This window comes from Colobus angolensis, unplaced genomic scaffold (assembly GCF_000951035.1).
Source record: "Colobus angolensis palliatus isolate OR3802 unplaced genomic scaffold, Cang.pa_1.0 Scaffold18, whole genome shotgun sequence".
In the NCBI taxonomy this organism is placed as follows: domain Eukaryota; kingdom Metazoa; phylum Chordata; class Mammalia; order Primates; family Cercopithecidae; genus Colobus; species Colobus angolensis.
In genome coordinates, this window is record NW_012114932.1 from 7,694,277 (window position 1) to 7,704,872 (window position 10,596).

The 10,596-nt window shown below is 41.7% G+C and overlaps 1 protein-coding gene across 3 annotated transcripts in view; it reads left to right on the plus strand.

Annotated features, from left to right (window-relative positions):
• The window catches only part of TTC39C (tetratricopeptide repeat domain 39C), a 134,646-nt gene that overhangs the window by 120,063 nt on the left and 3,987 nt on the right, over positions 1–10,596 (plus strand). For all 3 annotated transcript variants that reach the window (XM_011939257.1, XM_011939256.1, XM_011939258.1), the window contains 4 exons: positions 2,260–2,369; positions 3,837–3,960; positions 7,819–7,916; positions 9,244–9,348. In XM_011939257.1, the coding sequence (XP_011794647.1) occupies positions 2,260–2,369; positions 3,837–3,960; positions 7,819–7,916; positions 9,244–9,348 (437 nt within the window). The remainder of the gene's footprint in view (positions 1–2,259; positions 2,370–3,836; positions 3,961–7,818; positions 7,917–9,243; positions 9,349–10,596) is intronic.

Genomic DNA, 10,596 nt, shown 5'->3' on the forward strand with positions numbered 1-10,596 from the left:
CTTTTGCCTATTTCTTAAAAAAAAAAAAAAAAAAAAAAAACTATCTATAATTTTACTGCAAGAGAAATAGGTGGTGTTTGTTCTTCAGGGTCTGAGGTATGGATGTTATAGACCTTTGGGGTGGTTCAGATACTGTTGCTGTTTATGACTGGCTTTAATTATGCAACTCTATAAGAATGTTCTCAATGATCTTAGGAAGACCTCAAGCTAGGGACCACAGAAATATATAATTTTTCATTGATTTACTGTGTGACTGTAGGCATCGCTCAGCTTTTCCAGACCTTTGCATCCTCTGATCTAAAAATAATGGGGTTGGTTGCACAATACAGCCACTGAGCTTCATTCTGGTTTGGAAATGTTACAGCTACAATTGGTAAGGTCATTTTGGATTGGTGCACGCTCCTCCATCTGGATCAGGGATGCCCCAGTGACTGGGAAAGGAGTTGTCCCTTCCTTTGAATATTCAGCCTCGTCACTTTTAATCCCAGTAGGAACCTGCTGTCTTTCCCATTGTCTTCGCGTCCTCAGCTCTCTCCGAGCCTCAATTCTTGAACCGCTGGGCTCTGCCGATGGTAGCCTATCCTGGTACGTGCATGTCTGGGATAAGTGACTGCTTGACCGTGCCCAAATGCGAGTACGGGACCAACCTACTTTTAGGGGTGCTCAAGTAAAGAAGGGGTATCTGGCCAGGCACAGTGGCTCACGCCTGTAATCCCAGCACTTTGAGAGACCAAGGCAGGCATATCATGAGGTTAAGAGGCCAATATGGTGAAACCCCATCTCTACTAAAAATACAAAACTCAGCTGGGCCTGGTGGCGGCGCCTGTAGTCCCAGCTATTTGGGAGGCTGAGGCAGGAGAATGGCGTGAACCAGGGAGGCGGAGCTTGCAGTGAGTGGAGATCACGCCACTACACTCCAGCCTGGGCAACAGAGTGAGACTCCGTCTCCACAAAAAAAAAAAAAAAAAAAAAGGAAGGGGCAACTAGCAAATCAACTTTAGTACATTCCAACTGGGGAGTGAAAAACCACATGTGATCTAACAAAAATGAATAGAGATGGATTCCGCACCATCAGAGTTGAGAGGAAAGGACAGAGTTGTGGTAGAGTTTCAGTCAGGTCGTGGGGCTGCAGCCAGTGCAAAGTTTGCATAAGGGACCAAGAAGACACAGCAAAGGGAAGATCATTACATCTTTGGGGCCTGAGGTGAGAAGAAGGTGTGCACATGATCAGAATCTCACTCATTCCTCAAGACTCCGCTTGACTTCTCCTAGCTCCTTACAGCATCTGGTCACTCCAGAGAGAAATGATCCCTTCTCTTTCTGAGCCTTCTAGAAACCACTTTGGTTCTCCTACCCTGACTACCGCTATCACTACATGCATTGCAGCCTGTGGGACCCTATGTGCGTGTGTGATCTCTTCAATCGAAATGTCAGTTTTTTAGGGTTCAAGCACACATGTTTCTTCTTCACATTCTTGCTGGTGGCTTGGAGGCAGTAGGCAGCCAAGGAACATGGACAGGGCAGATAGATGACTTCCTAGGACAGAGAAATCCTCCTTCCACCACAAAGCTTTCATGATCCTCTGGGCTCTTCATTGTTCTTTCCTGGGTTCCTATTTATTCCATTGTCTGAGTATGTGAGCCCTAACTAGGCTGTACACTGTGACTAAGGATTTTGTTTTGTGGAAAACTGTCTCCCCAACAAAAGGACAAGGACCATGGCTTTCCCCAAGCCCCCCAAAAGCTCTGGGAACACAGGCACCTAGAAAATAGTTGAAGTGATCAGCAGGATGGTGCAGTCCTTTGTGGAATAGTCTTTTTGTTTGTTTTTCTGAGACAGAATCTCATTCTGTCGCCCAGGCTGCAGTGCAGTGGTGCCATCTTGGCTCATTGCAACCTCCCGCCTCCTACGTTCAAGTGATTCTCCTGCCTTAGACTCCCAAGTAGCTGGGATTACAGGCATGTGCCACCATGCCTGGCTAATTTTTGTGTTTTTAGCAGAGATGGGGTTTCGCCATGTTGGCCAGGCTGGTCTCGAATTCCTGACCTCAGGTGATCCACCCACCTTGGCCTCCCAAAGTGATGGGATTACTGGCATGAGCCACCACGTCCAGCCCGTTGTGGAATAGTCTTTAAATGTATTTGCTCCGGTTTCTTTCTTTCTTTCTTTCTTTTTTTTTTCAAGTATCATCACTTTAGATATCCCTTATGGCATTTTCCCTGACTTATATTTAAGAAATATCATTATGGTCTCTTACAGTTTGTCAGGGAGCCACTGGTGATGTGGATGGGGCGCAGATTGTCTTTAAAGAAGTTCAGAAACTCTTCAAAAGGAAAAACAATCAGATTGAACAGTTCTCGGTGAAAAAGGTATGTTGGAGCCTGGTGTATTATCATGGGCATTTGTGACTAACACTGCCTTGGCAAGCTTTGGGAAATTATATTCAAGGCTGCCTATTTACTTATCATGTCAAGTGCAGTTCACCGCCATGGAGAGGATTCTCTCCATGATTGTACATCTTCTCTGAATAGAAGATTCTTGCCTTGCTGCAAATCATGAAAGCAGATTTTTAAAAAATTGATTAGCCCTGCAGATACAGGGCCTCAAAAAATTGGGTTAAGACTCAGAATGGTTCCCCTTCATGGAAATTTTTAGCAAAAGGTGAAAGATATATATGATCTGAAAAGTAACTGGAGTATAGTTTTTTTAAATTTTATTTTAATGAATGGAGACATTTTACATTCTGCAGAGCTAATGAACGTACTAAGAGAAAGGATCTGTCTAAAGAATTAGTTGGTTTTGGAAGAATACAAATTGGCAGGGCCTAGTGAGAAATGCAGGCTGTCTGGGGTTGAGAATAGAGAACACATCACATTTTGATGTAATAAAAAGCAAAGATGTGTGTCACAGTGTCACAGTTGCCAGCAGAAAGGCCCAAGACTGTAGAGACAGCATTCCTAACGTATTCTGTACTTTTGTGAATACAATTTTGCTGTATTACTTTGAGTTACATAGTGTCTTACATCCTGAATTATCAGTTATTTTAGTTGTATATGTTTTTATTGAATGAACATTTAATGAAGCTTTTGAGTATAAATGAGATTATAATGTACAGCTGAGGGCACTGGCATTCAGTAGAAAATTTTAAAAACAAGAGAACTGTGACTAAAAGGCATCTATCTAGTCTTAGTTCCTTAGGTGTGTGCAAGCCCATTGAATTATTAGCTGTCACCAAGCTTTATAAATTCCATCGATCTAAATGCACGTAAATCTAGCTTCATCCCCAAGTTTTCAGAATATACCCTGCATCTTTTTTTTTGAGACAGAGTTTTGCTCTTGTTGCCCAGGCTGGAGTGCAATGGCGCAATCTCAGCTCACCGCAACCTCCACCTCCCGGGTTCAAGCACTTCTCCTGCCTCAGCCTCCTGAGTAGCTGGGATTACAGGTGCACACCACCACACCCAGCTAATTTTGTATTTTCAGTAGAGACGGAGTTTCTCCATGTTGGTCAGGCTGATCTGAAACTCCTGACCTCAGGTGATCTGCCTGCCTTGGCCTCCCAAAGTGCTGGGGTTACAGGCGTGAACCACCATACCCGGCCCTACCCTGCATCTTGAGAGTCGCTTCAGTTGACTAATGAATGAAAGGCATAATTTCCTGTATGTCAAAAATTGAAAGCAACATTTTTTATAGAGAGAGGAATTGTTAGTCTTAGCTTTGAAGGAGAGGGTCATTCACATTGATGATGAACTGTGCGCTTTTAAAGTGTCCGAGGTATATTTTTTATTTGAATTTGTTTTTGAAAAATGTAGCCTGATTATTCTAACTCCTTACAGGCAGAGCGATTTCGGAAGCAAACCCCAACCAAAGCACTGTGTGTGCTGGCGTCCATTGAAGTGTTGTACTTGTGGAAAGCTCTTCCAAACTGTTCCTTCCCCAACCTGCAGAGGATGAGTCAAGGTAAAAAATGTTTAAAAACCCAAAACTGCCTACTGGACACATTGGCTTCTTCTGCCAGTGCTGCATTCTTCAGTTTCCCATTTATCTCGCTTTTATCTCATTAGATTCAGGGAGAGGACACATCTCTCCTTCTTAGAGGGTGTCGTGATGAAGAAAATCCTGTCACTTAGGTGATGGGAGGAGGAGGCAGCCCTGCTGAGGACAGATGTGCTTTGCCTTAAACATGTGATGCTTTTGTTATAAATGTTATTCATTCTGTAGCTGTGGGAGTTGCTGGGAGCATACATTTTATTTTCCCCCGTGAAAGTACTTTGTTTCCTTGAGGTGTGATTCACATAAATCAAAATATACTAAAGTGTGGCCTGGTGGGGTGGCTCACACTTGTTATCCCAGCACTTTGGAAGGCCAAGGCAGGCAGATGGCTTGAGCCAAGAGTTTGAGACCAGCCTGGGCAACATGGTGAAACCCTGTCTCTACTAAAAATACCAAAAAGTATCTGGGTGTGGTGGTGTGCACCTGTAGTCCCAGCTACTTGGGAGACTGAGGTGGGAAGATCACTTGAGCCCAGGATATCGAGGCTGCAGTGAGCTTTGATCATGCTCCACCACTCCAGCCTGAATGACAAGAGTGAGATCCTGCCTGCAAAAGAAAAAAGGAAAAAAAAAGAAATACGTTCTTATTCATATATGTGGTGCGTTTTCCCAAGAAACTTAGTATTGACCGTTTAGACATAATATTCCAGAAATAGTTTGTAAGCCACTGTAGAAAATTTTTCAGATTTTTCTCCAGTTATTCTTGTTTTTGACCAAATAGAGCATGATGCATCGAGCCATATATTTGTATCATCAGACTTCCTGCAAATCCCTTTTGCCTATTTCTTAAAAAAAAAAAAAAAAAAGGAAAAGAAAAAAAAGAAAAGGTCCTTCCTCAAATGTGAAAACAAACATTGCCAATTGCCAATGTTGCTATTGTGGAGATCAAAGGAACAAAACTCAAGAAGTCTTGTACAGTGGCCCTGTATTTCGAGTAGATGTGTAACCCTCCCAGGGAGGAACTAGCAAGGAAACATTTTTCTTGGATGTGTCAAATTCTCCTATGTTTTTAATTTTTTTTTTTTTTAATTTTTAGAGACAGGTCTCATACTGTCACCCAGGTTGGGTGCAGTGGTGTGTTCATAACTCACTGCAGCCTCAAACTCCTGGGCTCAAGTGGTCCTTCCACCTCAGTCTCCTGAGTAGCTGAGATTACAGGTGTGTGCTGCTGCACCTGGCTACTGTATGTATTTTTAAAGGAGTTGCATAATTCAAAACCCCTCCCTTCCTATTGAAGCAAGTATAGAACATCTTTAAATGCCTCACTCAAAGGAACAATGAAGAATATTAAGTATTTTTTAATACGCAAGTACCGGATCACATATTTAGAGATAAAAATACAAATATAAGGTAGGCAGTAATTAATATTCACAAGAACAATTACCAGTTAAGTGAGATTTGACAAAATATTCTCTGAACCCCTTTCCAGGTATCAAAATGAAAAAAACTAACAACAAAGATGTGTGCCTGGAAGGGAAGACAGACCGTATCTGAAGTGAGCATGAGACAATTCTCTAGTATCTTTGCTAAATTTAACCCAGTTCTGAGGTCTATTAATTAGATTATATCATTCCTCAATGGTAAGCGGTAATGGTACAAACTGATCAACCACATACAGTACAATGAAGATCTCTGTAGAGAAAGTTATGTTCCAGAAAAAAAAATAGTGGCAATGTGGATCATAAGCATTTATTAAACTCGGCATCATGCCCTCCCAGTTTTGTGCATTTAGCTTATCAGAGTCCCCATCCATAGCTAAGTGTACCAGCAGAACTAGTGAGAATCCTATATCCTTGTCTTGTTGTTTCATCCATAACCTTTCCCCACCCACCTGCCCGTCTCCACTGCATTCTTTCTCTGCATTGTTTTTTGTTGTTGTTTGTGTTTTGTGTTTTTGAGACAGGGTTATGCTGTGTTGCCCAGGCTGGAGTGCAGTAGCATGATCATGGCTCACTGCAACCTCTGCCTCCCTGGCTCAAGCGATCCTCCAACCTCAGCCTCCTGAGGAGCTGGGACTACAGGGGCATGCCACCACACCCAGCTATTAAAAAAAAAAATTGTAGAGATGGGGTCTTGCCATGTTGCCCAGGTTGGTCTTCAACTCCTGGGCTCAAGTGATCCTCTCGCTTTGGTCTTCCAAAGTATGGGGATTACACGCAGCCACCACGCCCAGCTACATTGTAAACATGTTTGTATTCTAGGCGTAGGAGGCAGAGTGATCCTATTAAAGCCTAATCATGTTGGGTCACTCTGCTTCCCAGAATCCTCTATGGTCTCTCATCTCATTCAGAACAAAAACCCAAGTCTATTCAGCGGCAGGTAGTGCCCCCAGTGTGTAACCCCCGAGGCCATTGTCCCTCCCTGCTCTTCCCACTTGCTCAGCACGGTCCTCCTCCCTGCTCTCAGACACACCTGGCTCCTGTGCCTTTGCACTTGCTCTTCTCTCTGAGAAGGAATTTTTTGTTTGTTTTGTCATTGTATTCTAAGCACCTAGAATTGCCTGGCAAATAGTAGGTGCTCAATAAATATTGAATGAATGAATTAGTGTAATGAATGAATGAATGAACAAGTGAATGAACTGAATTAAGGTTTCCTTAATGTTGCTGCCTTAAGAGTCCCTGAGTTCTTTTTCGTATGAGCGTATTCCTAGCCTGGCTTTCTGGGGCAACTCCTGCTTCTACAAGATCATCTTCTATTCTCACATTTACCTCCTCCTCTCGCCTTTGAGTTACTTGTTCTGTAACTTCCGTTCTCTCTCTCTCTCTCTGTATACATATATATAAGAGAAAATATAAATATATGTTTATATATAAAATAGTAAGATATATATCTTATTGAATCTCAGTATCTTTATTAGTCTTTGGAAATAATGGTATTACTTCCTTTCTTCCTCATCAGCTCCATCATGTTTCCGTTCTGCATCTTTCTCTTTTTCTTGGAAAGCTCCCATAACATTCTCTAACCTATGTGTCAATCCTCCACAGCTTGCTGTTGAAGTGAAGGGGTCAGTGCTGCTCCTCTCCCACTGACTAGTACAGTAACTCGTACAAACATGGAAAGGTGCCTATGGCATGGCAATTTAATGTGAAGTCATTTTTAAGAAATTAACAGAACTTTTTTTTAGAGCAGTTTTAGGTTCATAGCAAAATTGAGCAGAAAGTCCAGAGTCCCTACAAGCTCCTCCCTGCCCCCTGTCCTTCCCAACTACCAACATCAGTGTGGTACATTTGTTACAGTCTGTGAACCAGCACTGACACATCATGATCACCCAAAGCCCATAGTTCACAGTAGGGTTCACTCAGTGAACAAACAGTAGGGTTTGGACCATTGTATAATAGTGTGTCTACTGTGATGATATCACACAGTCCTTTCATTGCCCTAAAAATTCTTTCTGCTCTACCTACTCACCCCTCCATCTCCCCTCACCCCCGGCAACCACTGATATTTTTACTGTCGCCATAGTTTTACCTTTTTCAGAATGTCATATAGTTCATAGTTGATAGAATCATACAGGATGTCGCCTTTTCAGATTGGCGTTTTTCACGAAGTAATAATGTGTTGCAATTTGAGTTTTCTTGGTTCTGTGAAGTTTGGTATTTTTGCCTTTCTTTGACAAAGGCTACTCACTAATGGATGAAGAATGGGCACCTTCTGAGTTTCAGGAGGCAGAAATGTGAACTGAAACATTCACCTCACTCTTCACGATACTGAAGGAATTAAGTGAATGCATTTCCTTACTGCTCTGTTCACTCCCCTTCTTTTAAAGCTTGCCATGAAGTGGATGATTCATCTGTTGTTGGACTAAAGTATTTGCTTCTTGGTGCCATACACAAATGTCTAGGAAACTCAGAAGATGCTGTTCAGGTAAACTGTTAATGTTGTCAGGGCTAAAGAAAATAAGTCACGAACACCTACGTATGTGCTTGTGAATAAGAAAAATGAAAAAGCGCTAAACAAAACCGAACATCCCACTATAAAGTTTATCCAATTGATGTGATTAATGCCATCTTCAGATGCTAGAAGTTGATGATGATTAATACTAGTTTTTAATTAACCTCAGATTCTTAGAATGCTTCTTTATATATGGCCTCCTTTTCTGGCACTAGTATCAAAGATGACATTCTCCACTGGAGAGAGGAGGACATGAGGAGGCAGACAGTTTTGAAGGAGTGGAGTGAAGCCTCATAGTTAGACAAGAATGAAAATGATCAGACATGTCAGTGTGCGTTCAGTTTTCCCTCTTTATAACTGCAGATTATTGATGCAGCCCTGGGGGGCGAGAGAGTTGTTTTTTCATTTGATTGGTTGTTTTGAAGAAGTATATGTCAGTGTTAGTTTGACTACTCTTTGAAAGAATCAATGTACAGTGGCTGGGCGCAGTGGCTCACACCTGTAATCCCAGCACTTTGGGAGGCCAAGGTGGGCGGATCACTTGAGGTCAGGAGTTTGAGACCAGCCTGGCCAACATGGTGAAACCCCGTCTCTACTAAAAATACAAAAATTAGCCAGGTGTGGTGGCATGCACCTGTTATCTCAGTTCCTTGGGAGGCTGAAGCACGAGAATTGCTTGAACCCAGGAGGCGAAGGTTGCAGTGAGCCAAGATTGCACCACTGCACTCCAGCCTGGGCGACAGAGTGAGACTCTGTCTCAGAAAAAAAGATTAAAAAAAAGAATGAATGCACAGTAATAGGAGACTTTTGGCTTTTAAATCCTAGAAGATCATGCCCTTGTAAGTTTAATCTTTCAGTATGGGCTTATGATAGTTATTACAGCCCGAAATAGCTTATTTTAGATCAAATCCTCATGTGCTAGCAAGATACAGTCAAGACGCATGTCAAGAGATCATAGTTGCCTTGTGTGTTTTCTGTTTTAAACATTTAAAATGGGATGTTTAGACTCTTAGATGCAGATAAAGGTATTCTCAGTGATAAAATCAATAGAGGCTAATATGTCCCCTGGAAAAATAGTCACAAATGAGACAGTCCAATATATTCTGAGGAATGCACATCAGGCAGCATGTAAAAGACTTCTAAGATGTAGATAGGAAAGAATGAAGATGAGGAAAGAAGAGAAAATCTGATCTAGAAAACAGAGTGTGAGTCCCCCTTCCCGCCCCCTCTTGAAGATTGTAATAAGCCCTATGCTAAGTAGGAAAGTGAATTCATCCAATAACATTTGCATTCCTTTCAGTACTTCCAGCGAGCTGTTAAAGATGAATTGTGTCGTCAGAATAACTTATATGTTCAGCCGTATGCGTGTTATGAACTTGGCTGTCTTCTATTAGACAAACCAGAGGTAAGGTCTTGTGTGTGTGTGTATATATATATATATATATACACACACACACATATACACACATATATATACACACACATATATATATATAAAATGTTCATCAACAAAAATGTAGAAATGAGCAAGCACAAAGCACCCTTCATTTAAAACAAACTGATTGAACACAGTGTTCTTCATTTTGTTTTCCTGGATTTTACTTAGAATGAATCCAAGAAGTTAGTAATGCTACCTTACTATCTTTAATAAGGTAATTTCTGGCCTAGAATTCAAATGACAGTCATACATCTCTTAATGACATTCTGAGAAATGTGTTGTTAGGCGATTCCTTCTTGGTGCAAACATCTCAGAGTACGTACACAAACCTAGGTGGTATCACCTACACAGCCAGGCTGTGTCTGTAGCCTGTTGCTTCTGGGCTATACTCGTGTATAGCATGTTACTGTATTGAATACTGTAGGCAACCGTAACACAATGGTAAGTATTTGTGTATCTACATATAGAAAAGGTACAGTAAAAATATAGTTTTTAAAAGATAAAATATAGCCAGGCTCAGTGGCTCATGCCTGTAATCCCAGCAGTTTGGGAGGCTGAGGCGGGAGTATCACTTGAGCCCAGAAGTTCAAAACCAACCTGGGCAAGAAAGTGAAATCTCGTGTCTGCAAAAAAAAGCAAAAAACATAGGCGTGGTAACATGTGCCTTTAGTCCCAGTTAACCTGGGGGCTGAGGTGAGAGGACCTCTGAAGTTTGAGGTTGCAGTAAGCCATGATTGTGCCACTGCACTCTAGCCTGAGCAAAAGAGCAAGACCCTGTCTCAAAAAATAAAGAAATAAAGTTTATAGCTATATAACTTATTGATTCAGATAAAACCTTTTGATAATCATTACTTTTAAGGTTGTTTAGTAAGATTTTAACCTAAGATATTATATCTTAGAGGTTGCCTTTTATAGACTATGAAAAATTAAGTAACTATATATCAAGGAATGTCCCCATGTAAACAAATAAACAATTTTACATTTAAAAATATTGGGGTTGGGCACAATGGCTCACACCTGTAATCCCAGCACTTGGGGAGGCTAAGGTGGGTGGATCGCTTGAGGTTTGAGACCAACTGGCCAACAGAGCTAAACCCTGTCTCTACTAAAAATACAAAAATTAGCTGGGCATAGTGGCAGGTGCCTGTAATCCCAGCTACTCAGGAGGCTGAGGCAGGAGAATTGCTTGAACATGGGAGGTAGAGGTTGCAGTGA